The sequence below is a fragment of the Condylura cristata genome, unplaced genomic scaffold (assembly GCF_000260355.1).
Source record: "Condylura cristata isolate star-nosed mole 26May11 unplaced genomic scaffold, ConCri1.0 scaffold00022, whole genome shotgun sequence".
Taxonomy (NCBI): Eukaryota; Metazoa; Chordata; class Mammalia; order Eulipotyphla; family Talpidae; genus Condylura; species Condylura cristata.
The window spans coordinates 20,867,462-20,881,097 of NW_004567123.1; the positions used below are offsets into that span (position 1 = coordinate 20,867,462).

Genomic DNA, 13,636 nt, shown 5'->3' on the forward strand with positions numbered 1-13,636 from the left:
ACACACACACACACACACACACACACACACACACACACAGAGCCAGGATTAGCCTTGCAGGGTCCAGAGCCCTCTAGTGGTTGTTCCTAGGAGCTGCTCTTCCCCCTTCTGCAGGAACAAGAGAATTCCAGATTTAAGAGAACCCAAAAGGGTCCACCCTACTTGCTGGCAGCTGACCGGGTGTCCTGAAGAGTAGTTCTGTGGACACCAGGCAAGGGGAAACCCTGCTTTACGACACTTGGGAGGAAGTACTAGAGTCTCCCAGGGAAGGCAGGCAGAGGCTGCTCAGGGGTGCGGGGCTAATGTGTGCTGGGTTAGGGTTAGGCACACCCGGTGGCCAGGCAGTGCCACTCCTGGGCCTGTTCCCCATCTCTCACAGGCCCTCCCAAGGAAAGGCATCTGGGCAACAGTACCCTTTTCTGCCCTGACCTCTCCCACCCCCGCCTCTGTGGGAACCCAGTTGCAGGCGATGCTGTGATAAGGAACATCTGCGGAGGAAGTAGCCGCCAGGCCGGCGTGGAAGGCTGGCCCCGCAGCCCAGAGTCAAACAGGCAGTGGGACTGCCGTCTTCGGGCCATGCCAGTCAGCGTCTAGCGGGCCCAGGCCGGGGAGTAAATGGACTCTCCGCAAGCCAGGTCACTCAGGGGTTCCAGGGCCAAGGAGAACCCCCAAGAGTCTTGGTGTACACAACAGAAGTTTCTGGATGGGGCCTACAGGCCACTGATAGCAAGGGATCCCAAGTGTGAACGCAAGCTAAGATTGGGGAGGTGAAAGGAATTCTGCCCTGAGGCCCCCGTCTCCAGTGGGAGCCTGCGTGCGAGGGGGTAACTCGCCCTCGTTTCATCAACCCCAGGGAGTCCCCGAAATTCGGCCCAGAAACAAAGCCATGTCTGCATCCTGCCAGTAAGACCAGCTCAGGCCCTGTTCACCGGCAGGACCCAGCTCCGGTCTCCCATGCCAACGGGACGCTGAGGAAGACCGAGGCCTCACGCAGGACCTGGAGGCGAAAGTAGGAAAAGATGTTAGACCAAGTGTCGCCAGGCCGCGACCCAGCCCCTGGGGAGCCCCAGCGCCAGGGGAAAGGAGGACGCACGGTTGGACAGGGCCTTGGCCCAGGGGCCCCCGCAGGTGGGGACACGTGGGCGGGGCTTATCCTAGGTGGGGCTTTCGCAGTAAGGATCCCGCCCTGGAGGGGGCGAGGGGGTGAGCCCGCTGAGGGCGGTGGACAGGGGGCGCGGTCAGGGTGCAGCCAGAAGGCGCAAAAGCCAGGCTGGCGTGGCAGCGCTCGCGCAACACCGAGGCCTGCGGATTAGCCGCCGCGCCAGAGGAGGCGCCCGCGAGCAGCCCCCGCTCGGACCGCCCAGGCGGCGCCCAGACCCGCCAAGGGCCAGTCCCAAACCCCGGGGCAAGTGTGGACAGGCCTACCGGGTGAGAGGCGATGCGGGGCCTGGCTGCCACGGCACAGGCGCTCGGGGCGAGCTCCCCAGCCTTGGGATCGACCCTGTAGCGCGATCGGGACCTGGACGCCCTTTGCGTCGTGGAAGATGGACATTTGGGTCAGCCTGACCCCTCAGCACTGCCCGGCTCCAGGGCAGACGCCCTTGGAGGAAGGGGCAGCGCGGAAGGAGGGGTCCAGCTGGTGCCTCCCTGGGTGGCTACGGCGTCTTGTCCCTTTCTGGGGCACTGCCGGCGCCAGTCTCCTAGAGCAGGGCCCGAAAATGAAGTCCTCGCGAAGCTTGGGGGCTGATGCCTTGCCTGTCACCCCGGCGCTCAGCCCCGCTCTGGAGGCCATCCTCCTCTCGCCCCACCTACAGTGGCTCCGCAGCCGGGTCCGCCATGCACCCAGCCCCTCAAACGGTGTTCTTCCTCTGACCTCCAGCTGCCGCTGGGCTCCACCGGTGCCCCGGCGTCCCCCCAGCCCCGCGCCTTCCCTGTCAGGAATCTCTGCCCACCCCCGACACCCCCAGCGCCTCGCTTTCCTAGCTTGGGTGGTACAGCTACAGACGCTACCGGGAAAGAGACCGCCATCGCTCAGCCCCGGCCTCGGCCCTCGCCTGCGGGCAGGTGGTGGGCGGCTTCGCTGGCCTCGAAGCTCCTGCCAGGGCCAGACTTGCAGGTTGGGTCTTCTCTGTTCCCTCCTCCACCCTCAAAGCCTCTCCTCCTTAGCCCTGCTTTTCGCTCACATTCTCGGGTCACAACAGCCGCTTACCGCCCTGTCTGTCCCTCGGGCCCAATGGGTTATGTAGAAGTGTGTTGTTTAGGGCCTCCGTGGTGGCACAGCGGGTTGAGCGCTGAACTGCAAAGCTAAGCTAAGCCAAGCCGTGGCCTTGCGAGTTTGGGTCACGTGGCGCAGCAGACCTCACCTGTCTCACCTGCTGCTCCTCCCAGCAGTGTATTTCAGTAGATCCCCCTGTTCTGCCCCCCACTCTGTCTCTGGTGAATCCTCTCACACACAAACCTCTGGCCTACACCCCAGATCTTGTATGTGTAAATAAAAACAAACATTTTTAAAGAGAAATACAGAGTATGACGTGTGTGTGTATGTGTGTGTGTAAAAGAGAAATACAGAGTATGAATTGTGTGTGTGTAATATAGTAAGTCAGGTAAAATGAAGCCATAGAGCATTTAAGAATGACGTGTTCAAGTGAGCTACATCACACGCCAACCACCTTTAAATACTCTAGTACGCTTACAGCTCTGGCTGCAGTTTCCATATATTCCGCCAGAGGCCGCCAAGATTCCAACCTCCGCCGCCCTCGGGATGACGGCTTCTTGTTTCTCGCCCGCGGGGCGCAGTGCCTGGTGTTCCCAGAAGGGGTCGCCAGTGACCGGAGGAAGACTGAAAGGTCCAGGGTGCTCACTTTTGCTGAAGGATGTGCGCGAACTCGGTCGCGTTGGAGTGCACTGGACACTCTGACCCCTTTCCTGCCCTTGTGTCTCAAACTGTTTAATCAAAATAGAAGCAACCCTGGTCTCAAAATGCAGAAATGAACAGCATCCGTAGACATGACGCTAGACTGCCTTCTGCAGCGTAACTTCAAGCTTGGAACCTGCTGTGTTCCTTCTGAGCACACAAGGGAAACCAGGTTCTTGCAATCTAGGCCCAAAGTTTTTGCAAATTTTACAAACACACACACACACACAAAATGAACATTTCTTTTGCCTCTCCAAATAAAGAGTGTTCAAGTATGACCTTCAGTAATTTTTAAAAGATTAAGCCCTCCCTGGTGGCCCAACGGGTTAGGACACAGCACTGCAAGCTGGCCACAGCTGCTTCCATGCAAGTTCGATTCTGGCCCCAGACAAATTCGATCCCCGGCCCGAGCTGACCCACAAGGCACAACAGATCTCTCCTGTCTAGGCCGCTGCTCCCCTCAGCAGTGTGCTTCATCAATCTGCCTGTTCTGCTCCCCACTCTGTCTCTGGTGAATCCTCTCGCCGTCCCTGCACCTCTGGCCTGTACCCCAAGCCTGTATGCATAAATAAATAAATCTTTTTAAAAAATTTTTAAATTAGAAGGAAAAAAAAAACTTTGGTTATTCCAGGAAAGATTGGCCTCTGATTATAAACATGCAAATCTATTTACTGCCTGTCTTCTTCCACTAGAACATAAATTCCAAGAAAGCAAGGATTTTTTCTAAATTGTTAGCTCCTTGAACCGCCTTCCTGGCACCTCTTGGAGTTCTATAACTATTTGTTGAATGAACCAGTTGGGGCTGGTAGAATGTTCCAGGTAGGGAAAACGATTGCATGTCACTCAGAGCTTGAGGAGTGGATGGGTTTGAGGTGATGTCACTGAACCCTCGGAACAGTGACTACTATCACACCCATTTTCAAAATGAGGATGCCAAGAGACAGGGAGGTGAAGCAAATGCCTAGACAAAAGTGGCATGGGGGGTGTCCCTGGTGCCATAGGGCTTAGGTCTCAGCACTGTGAAGCCACTGCAGCACAAGTTCCATCCTTGTCCCCGGAGGTGACCCACATGGCGGAGCAGACCTCTCTTGTCTTGCCCACTACTCCCCTCAGCAGTTCAGTAGATCTACCTGTTCTGCTCCTCACTCTGTCTCTGGTGAATCCTTTCACACACACACACACATACACATACACACACACTACCTACCCTACCTATGGCCTACACCCCAACTCTTATATGCATAAATAAATAAATAAATCTTTTTAAAAATAGTGGCATTGGGTCTAGAATTAGCATTCTCTTCCCCTCCTCTTCCCCTAGTTACCCTCCCCCCCTTCCTCCATGACTCCTTGCGCAAGCCCCTGATGCAACCCTGTACTGGCCCAGGCACCCCTCTTGGGGGCAGTGCTAGGAAAAAGTTTTTGCAACAGCTGGGGCAGGAAGCACCCGCCTAGGTGGGTCCCGGGAAGATAAGGGTGGCCCGCCCCTGGTGTGCCTCCAGGCCTTCTGGTTTCCTCTCGTCCCTTCCCTTTCCGGAAAAGCAGCGCCGCCCGACCCCCGGCCTGGCCCTGACTCACCTCCTTTCTCTCTGCCTGCCAGCCCTGGATCTCTGCAAGACACTGGAAAGCCCTGTGGTGTGTGACCCTGGCCAGCAGGGAGCCTTCTGTGGCCAGCAGTTCCTGGAGTTCAGTAAAAGTAGCTCTCAGGAAGAAAGGTTCTGACCCTGGCCTTAACCTTTGAAGGCAAAATGTAGATAGTTCCTGGGCAGCCAGCCTCCCCTGCCCCCCATGAAACCAGCTTTGAGGTCTGGGGGTGACTCATATTAGCAGGTATAGGGTTGGTGTTTGTGTGAGAAGCACTCGACCCTCTTGGAGGCACAGTGTACACTGAGGTCAGGGCTCTGCAGCCCTCAGCCTTCAGGCCAGAGCACACATTTTCACTTTGGGGAGTCTCTGCCTGGTTCAAGACATGTGCTCAGCTATGTGACCTGCCCCCCCCCCCCCGGGGCCAGATCACAGGTCCCTGGCCAGAACCACTTAGAGGTTGAGGGGCACAGGGCCACTCCCATGTTTCAAAGCTCAGACTTTTAATTTATTTAAATTTTTAAAAATTATTTATGCATACAAGAACTGGGGTGTAGGCCAGAGGTACTGGGGGTGAGAAGATTCACCAGAGACAGAGTGGGGAACAGGACAGGCAGATCTACTGAAATACACTGCTGAGGGGGGGGCTGCACCCTTGGAGAGGTCTGCTGTGCCATGTGGGTCAGCTCCCTGCTGGAGATGGAACTCAGGCTGCCCATAGCTTGACAGCCCTTAGATTTAACCCCTGCACCACCAGGGAGGCCCCTCTAGTTAGCTTTTTTAAACTAAGATTTGCTAAGATGTGGATTGCACAAGATGGAAAGAAATTCCTGGTTTGTGTGTTTAAAACAAAAATACACAAGTAGATTTAAATTAGAAATAAGATGAAAAGTGCAACCTGGAGGTCCGAGGGGCCATGAGCCCCCTCATAAGCCTTTGGAGCCGCCCAATTTCTGCAAAATCCTCTCAAGACAACATCCTTCTCAAGCGCTCTTCTCTTCTGAAACGTAGGAAGCAGGCGCTGGGGGAGGGGGGAGTGGGGGGGGTAAAAGGGAGCTAATCGTGTGCCCTCAGGAAGGGTGCAAAACAGTGACACCAGGCGTACTTAGTGTCTGCTGTGAGCTACTCACTGGCGCAAAGCTGATGCGCGCATGGGACCCCCAAGGCTGAGATTGGAACCCCGTTTTCAGCTGAGAAAATAGAGGCCCTGCTGAAATGATGACATCAGGCTGAGTTCGAGACTGGGTTTCACCAGACTTGCTACTAAAACGTTAGCTTGTTCCCACTGGTCTTTAAACGAGTGCGCCATAGCACTGCCCCCCACAACTGTGAGAAGGCTTAGACGCATGAATTGTCTAGCACGCACGTAATAAGCACCCTGGACGTGTTATTAAATAAAGGCTTCAAGCGTCGGTCCACAGCGCGGAGGGGCAGGGTCCGAAGTTCAGGAATCTTCCTCCTGATGTTTCTTACCCAGCAGAGAGCTCGGTAGGAGGGGTTGAGGCTTTAATGATTTCCCAAAGAGGGGTAAAAAGGCATAGGGTTTTGCGTGTCAGTGTCTACACACACACTCGCTCAAAGCCCCCTTCCACCCCCTCGGCCTCTGCCCCCCACCCCCCCCCCCCCCCATCCCCCCCCGCGAGGCCCGGAGTCTCTTATGCAAGCCGCCGGCGCCCGCCGGTTCCCAGGCCGGCTGCAGCTGCGGGCGGAGAGGCAGGGCGGGGGCGGCGCTGTTTGTCTAGAGCGGCCGTGCCAAAGGCGGCAGGCCCCAGACAGCCAGGCGCCTCCGTACACCTGGGGATGCTCAGGTTAAATAGCTCCGCATTCCTCGGGCCCAGCTGATGGAAACGCTCCCAGGCCGCCGCCGAGCCGGCCTCCAGATGGGCTGGGCCTGGGCCAAAGGGGAAAAGAGGGAAACGTGGAATCCAGAGTGTGCCTGAATGGCGGGGGAGGTGCGCAGGCCCCGCACCACCCCTTCCTCCCCGGGAAAAAGGCCCCGCGGGGCAGGAGTCCGCGCGGGGACACGCCCCCGCCCCCGTGGGTGGGCTCGCCGGCGGGGGCGCGGTGGAGGGAGTGGGTGCGCACGTGTGCCTCTGACGACACTTCAAGGACACACAGGCGACCATTAATAGTGCTAATTTACAGCTATCAAACGCTGCGTGCTGAGCGCTCTACTGCATTATTCTTTACAACAATTATGTGAAGTTAATGCTATAAAACAGCAGCCGGGTGGGGAGTATCAAAGGACATAATTTACCTATAAATATTATGTTCTTTGATAAAGCTCATAATGTGCTTGGAGAGGGTCTGGTTCCTGGCTTGGTGCTCAGTAGATGATAATCTTTCACTTTTTTGTTGTTGGGTTTCACTAAGCCTCAATTTTTTCTGCTGTAGACGGGATCAGAATCCTGCATTGGACCCCACAGGGATCCACCAAATTCTTTATGTAAAGGGTTGAGCAGGGTCAGGCTGGTGGTGCTGGGAGCTGTTTATTTTTATTGTATTTGTTGTAAGTGCCTCTGTTGGCAAGTTCTTTGCCCTGCCTGGGACTCCGTTTCTCCAAGTTCGACATGGGAGCCAACCAGTAGGGATACTTGAGGGCTAGTGACCCCAGGACCTGACAGTTGTCCTGAGGGTTGGTGGAGAACCGTGAAGAAGCATTTGCTAAACAGCTGCCCTGCCTCGGCTCCAGACCAGCAGAGACCCAGGAATGTCAACCAATCTGCAGATCGATTACACACTGAGAACCGCCCAGTGTGGTTCTGCAGCCCTCATACACAAGCCGGTCCATCAAGCCAGACCCATGCAGAGATGCCCACCACACTCAGGCAGATGCACAAGCCCAAACAGCTGGAGGCTGCACTTATCTGCAGAACACATGTGCTCACATTTGCCTTTCGGCATACACCCCCGGTGCATATCACTGACACCCCCAAATCTGTACCACATGACCCAACCCCATAGGAGTTTGGAGGACACTACCAGTTCACTGTTACATATACAGGCCCAGCCACTCATGCACTCCCCTGAGTGCAAACTCACATGTCCAGGCAGAGAGGCCCTTGCCAGCGACACCTTTTCCCTGCTCTGGGAGTTAAGAGACTGACTGGCCCACTCCTCCGCAGAGCCCACACAGGAGCCCTGCGGGGAGAGGGGTTAGTTGAGCTGCTGGCATAGCCAAGCCAGGGGGAGGGGGCCGAATCCAGGCCCAGAGCAGGTGGCCCGGCAGCTGTGCCCAGGCTGGCCCTGCCAACATGCTCACCCACTTGGACAAGCTGGGAGCCCCAGGGCAGCCTGCTGGGATCCAAGGTTAGGCTGGCCTATCAGGGAAACACCTCCTACTGGGCAATGGGGCGATTAGTCCGGGCTCAAGCTGCAGCTTTGGGCAAGTCCCTTTTTTCTGGGTCTCGCTTCCCCCTCCTCTCTGCAAAATGCAGGTGGCCCACTGACCAGCTAACTCTCCAACTTCAATGGTTTATTGAATTGTCCACCCAGAGGGGGCCTTGGCAGGTTGATCTGCATTTTAACAACCTCCCCAGGTGACCCAGATGGCCCCAGGACTGCTTTAGGAAACCCTAGAGGTCTAGAGGATTAATTTTATGACTCTGGGGAGCAGGGAAATGGCCTGGGATGGGAGAAGAATTCTTTAAAGACACCGGAAATACTCATTTCAGGTCGGTAAAAGCGACAGTCCAGATGTAACCCTCCAGTCCCCAACCTCCTAGCACCAGCTGCGACAGGCTGGGGGAGGGGGTCACCCTCAGCCCAGCCCCCACAATCCAAGAAGTCACTGCAACTTTACCACCATCTAAAGTATTTGTTTAATAACAACAACAAAACCCCACAGAACTATTGTAAAACAATATTTTCAGTTGGTGATCATTGTAATATACAATACAAAGCAATTCATTTCCTCAGAAATCTGAGAAGCACCAAACGTGACCATTTTTTAAAATGTCTGTTTTTCAAAAAATAGAAACAAATGGGGGGATTCCCCCAAGTCTCTGGTGACTGATATGTGTGGAGGGAGGGTCGCCAGCCCAGTCAGTCCCCCAGCCCTGGGCTGGATCCAGCAAGTCCGGGATGGCCTCCGATCTCAGTCCTGTTCCTCCCCGGCTCCCTCGAGGCACCTGAGAGGATCAGAGAGCACTTCTTTCTCTAGCCCCCAGTAGGGCTGGGGTCCGCGGGTCTCAGAGGATGGCACTTCAGCGACACAAGATGCGATCGTCCGCTGGAACACACGCCGCCTGTGAAAACGAGAAAAGGAGTTGAAACGGGGCCGAGAGGGCTGCAAGCCCACCTTCCCCAAGAGACAAGGAGTGGGAGCCCTTTTTCCAGCTTCCCTGGGCATCACCGCATAATCGGGAGCCTGAAAGGGCAGGGCAGACCTAGGGCCAAGTCCTCACTGCCTCTCTGGGTCTAAGTTTCCCTACTTATAGAAGAAAATTGACGTCGTGCTCAACTCGGACCTCACCTCTGCCGCCAGCGCGCTGATCTCGCCGTTGAGGGTACTTAGCGGAGCCCGGGCGGGGAGCCCACGACCCCCGGGCGTTCCGACTTGGGATTCAGATCTCAGCTCCGACTCCAGGTCCCAGATGTAGTCGATGACGTGCTGGAGGATCTCCACTTTGCTCACCTTGCGGTTCTGGGGCAGGGTGGGCACCAGCTCCTTGAGGCGCGAGTAGCAGCCATTCATGTCGTAGAGCAGGACATTCACCTGCGGTTCGTCCAGCAGGGCGGGCAGGCGCGCCCCCGCGCCCCCGGCGCAGCGCGAGATGGCCACGCTCTGCTCCGACAGGGAGCGCACCACTTCGCCCGCGCCTCCCGGGGTCTTGCCCGCCTTCAGGGAGCAGCTGGGACCGGCGGCGGCCGCGGCGCTACCACTGGCGACCTTCATGATTTTGCCGTCGGGGTAAGAGAGGAGGCGAAGCGGGCGAGTGTGGTCAAGGACGTGCGGGAAAGACTCAAGGCTCTCAACACAAGCTTGTAGAATACCACCGCGGAGTCCCACGGTCCACTATTTATATAAACACCCCTGGGGGCGGGACCAGACATTCGAAAGTGACCAATGGGCGGCGGGGGCGTGGCCTGTGCGTCCCGCCTCCAGCCTCCCCTCCTAGCTCGCCTGCGTGGAAAGGAGACTCGGGTCTCTCGGGCAGAGAAAGTGGGAGGGCTTGGGGCCGAGGGGGGCCGGTGTGGGGGGATAGAGCCGAGGGCTGCCTTGGGCTCCTCGGGAAGGAGGCTAAACCGGTATTGCCGATAGCCAAGAGTTCAAAATCAGTTTCCCCAGGATCATTTTTTCCCACCTTTCCAGACCCATTTTATAGATGAAACCGAGGCCAAGATGGACTGGATAGACAACTGAGACAGTCCGGTACTGGACCTTATTAGACGACTACCTCTGGGGCCTTGACCTGCCGAACATTTGGGCTGTAATTTAAAGTTGGCCTCCTTCACATCTGTTCCCAGGGTCCATCTTCGTTTCCCAATCCCCAAAGAATAGTGCCAATTAATGTCCCCGAGACCTTTTGAGGTGGGAGCAAGACCTTACTTAAGACTTTTTGGGAGTGGGAACAATTCGTTCTGGAAACTTTTGGGATATGAACTAGATAGGCGGCGCCCAGACGTGGGGCCGCAGCTCCTGATTCTATTCTGAATTTGCAGCCCCTGCAAAAATTGCCCCAAATGTGGATCAACTAGTGATTTAAAATGTTTCTCTCTCTCTCTCTTTCGCTCTCTCTTTTTTTTTTTCTCCCAAAGACCTCGGATCAGGGTCTCCCTCCCACGGCGCGGCAGCTGTGGCGCTCCAGGCTCCCCCCTCTTGTTCCCGGGCCGGTCTGTGTCAGCGTCTGAACAAGCGGCTCAGACCGTTAGACGCCAGGCCCGTGACGTCACCCATTCATAAAACCGGGACTGGCTGTCAGGCTGGCGCCGCGCGGGCGGTCGCCTTGGAGACTGGTTTGGCTCGCTAGCCTGCTACCTCCCGGCCAGCCAGTCACCTGCGGACCTCCGGCGGGAGGCCTGGGAATGCGCTCCTGGCTGGCGCGGTCGCTGGTCTGGGGTCACCTTACCTCCCCGCCCCACACCTGGGAATCTTCCCCCCACCCCACCCCTGGGGCCCACTCCTTGGGTCGCTTGGGAGGTTTCTTCAAAACCCCCGCTCCCCCCAAGCCTGGCTCCCTCCCCCCAGCCGCCTAGGGGAAGAGGCCGGTGTTTCGAAGCAACTCAGCTGCTGGGTAAATTTAGTGGGCCCTTTTCGAGCCCTGTCTGGTATTTAGATTAAAAAAAAAAAAGTATGTGTGTGTTTATTGACCTCTTCACACGAGGCACTGAAAAGTTTGTCTTATCATCTTCTGTAATTCTCACCAGGACTAAAGAGAAAGGCTGTTTGGTCTTTTTATACAATAAGGAGAAAATTGAGCAAAAGAGAAAATCGAGGCTCAAAAATCCACCCAAGGTTGATGGGGGTGGGGAGGAGGGAATAAAATCAATCCTCCCAAGATTTATAGCTATTGTCAGAGCAGCGTCATTATTAAAAGGACATGATATTATCGTGTAGTCCCTGCCTGGACCGCAGGCAGTGGGCTCCAGGGCCCTAGACAGACCTGGGGCAGGGAAGAGGCTGTGAGTAGTCATCCAAGACCACCCATTTGAGCAGGAATAAAAAAGTCTGCTCACACAGAAAAGGGTGATATTATGTTTCCCCACACACACACACACCCAAACAATTCACTGGAAATCTGCAGGTTTCCCCTCCTGCAGAAGCTGGGTTAGGGGACATTTAACCAGCCTTCTAGTTTCACATTGGAAAACCAGGAAAATGGATCCGCAAGACCCGCTTCAAAGGAGAGTCATCAATTAACCAGACTGTTCATCCCTCTTCTACATCTCCCCCTCCCAACCCCTCAAGCTCCACAGGCCTTATTTAGCAATTCTCTAATGATTGGTGAGAACATTTTGCTGGGCAAAAGAATTGCCAAAGAGTTGAAAGGACCAACCGGAGGAAATTAGAATATTAATTCATTACTGTATGTTTTTAATTGATGCATCAATTTTACTTTTTAAATCAATTCCAGAGAAACCTACACACACAAACCTAAAGATTTCTGCTCAGAGATGTTCACTGACGAATTACTTAACAATAGGGAAGTTGACCACCTAAATGCCCATCAACAGTGACATTACCTAAAGTGTGACGAGGACATCAGTCTGTAGCAGGTAGAAAGTGTGTCTTGGCTCTCCCTGGTGGGGCAGCAGGTTGGAGCCCTGCACTGGGAAGCTGAGCCAAGCCTGGCGCTTCACTGTGTATTCCACCATGGAGCTGACTCACAGGGCAGGGCGGACCTCTCCTGTCTCACCCGCTGCTCCCCTCAGCAGTGTACTTTGTCCATCTGCCTGTTCTGCTCCCCACTCTGTCTCTGGTGAATGCTCTCACCACCACTGTACCTCTGGCCTGAACCCCAGTTCTGTGTTCATAAATAAATAAATCTTGGACAAAAAAAAAAAGAGAGAGAGAGAGAGAGAGAGAAGAGGTTATGTGACAGTTCTAAGAGAGGTACAATTGATTTTTAGTGCAAGGTATCACAGTGGTGGTTCCTCTTGGAGTGGCAGGAATTTTCTGAAATGATGGAAATGTTCCATGTCATGGTGAGGTATGGGTCATGACTTGTCAAAACATGCTAACCTGGGACCTCACTGCTAACACAAAGGGTTAAGTCTCAGCACTATGAAGCTATCCGAGCTGTCCTGTCTGCAGCCACTGCAACACAAGTTCAAGTCCTGACCAGGGAACTAATCCATATGGAGCAGCAGACCTCTCCTCTCTGGTCCGCTGCTCCCCTCAGCAGTGTATATCAGTAGACTATCTGAACTGCTCCCCACTCTGTCTTTGATGAAACCTCTCAACCACCTGCCCTGTACCCCTGGCCTATACCCCAGTTCTTTTATGTGTAAATAAACAAATCTTTAAAAAATAAATACAACTAATAATTCAAATAAGGGTTAGCACTGTGAAGAGGAGTGAGAGGAAGGAGAGCAATGTGAAATAGGAATTTCACTTTTATCTTCACATAGATATATCATTCTTTTTTTCTTTTCTTTTTAAAGATTTTATTTATTTATGCATACAGAACTGGGGTACAGGTCAGAGGTGCAGTGGCAGTGAGAGGTTTCACCAGAGACAGAGTGGGGAGCAGAACAGGTCAACTGATGAAGTACACTGCTGAGGGGAGCAGCGGGGGGTCAGGAGAGGTCTGCTGCGCCATGTGGTCACCTCCAGGGCAGGCGGGGATCGAACTCATGCTGGAGTGTCTTTACCTCCTTAGTGCTATACTTTAACCCACTGCGCCACCAACGAGGGCCCTCTTTTTTTCTTTTTAAAGATTTATTTATTTATACATATAAGAATTGGGGTACAGGCCAGAGGTGTGGGGGTGAGAAGATTCACCAGAGACAGAGTGGGGAGCAGAACAGGCAGATGTACTAAGGGCAGCAGCAGGCGAGACAGGAGAGGTCTGCTGTGCCATGGGTGTTCATTCCCTGGCTGGGGATTGAACTCACACTGCAATGGCTGGTGATAGCTTGATAGCACTGAGACTTTAACCCCTGTGCCACCAGGGAGCCCCTCATTCTTTATTTCTTATTTTATACAGCATTATTTAACAGACACATGCCATATATCTTTACAGCATGCTATTTTTATGTTTGGGCACACACAAACACATCAACTGTAATCACAAAATTTCATCACTTTTAAAAGTTCCCTTTTGCCCCTTGTAATTCCTCCTTCTTTCACTCAGAGCCCAGGCACCCTCTCACCTATTTTCTCTGCAGATAGCATGTATCTTCTAGAATTTCCTATAAGTGGGGTAGAGTGTATAATACTCATATCAAATATGTATAGTAGAATATATATTATATATTACAGACAGTAGAATATATTACATATATTATACAGCCAAAGCCTCGCCTTTTTGGTTTACTTTTTCAGTCTAACTTCTTTAATTCAAAATAATTATTTTATGATTGACTCGTATTCTCTCTTTTCTTACTGCTGAGTAGAGGTAATGCACATCTGTTTCACAGATTATTCACCCTTTCACCTGCTGATGACATTTGGGTTGTTTATAGTCTTTGATG

General features: G+C 53.9%; 1 protein-coding gene across 1 annotated transcript; it reads right to left on the reverse strand.

The window, feature by feature from the left end:
- Positions 1-8,305: 8,305 nt before the first annotated feature.
- On the reverse strand, positions 8,306-9,479 carry ID1 (inhibitor of DNA binding 1, dominant negative helix-loop-helix protein). Its single transcript, XM_004687311.2, has 2 exons — positions 8,973-9,479; positions 8,306-8,745 (listed from the first exon to the last, which is right to left on the reverse strand). The coding sequence occupies exons 1-2, from the start codon at positions 9,393-9,395 to the stop codon at positions 8,704-8,706; spliced, it is 465 nt and encodes a 154-aa protein (XP_004687368.1). The 5' UTR covers positions 9,396-9,479; the 3' UTR covers positions 8,306-8,703.
- Positions 9,480-13,636: the final 4,157 nt, after the last annotated feature.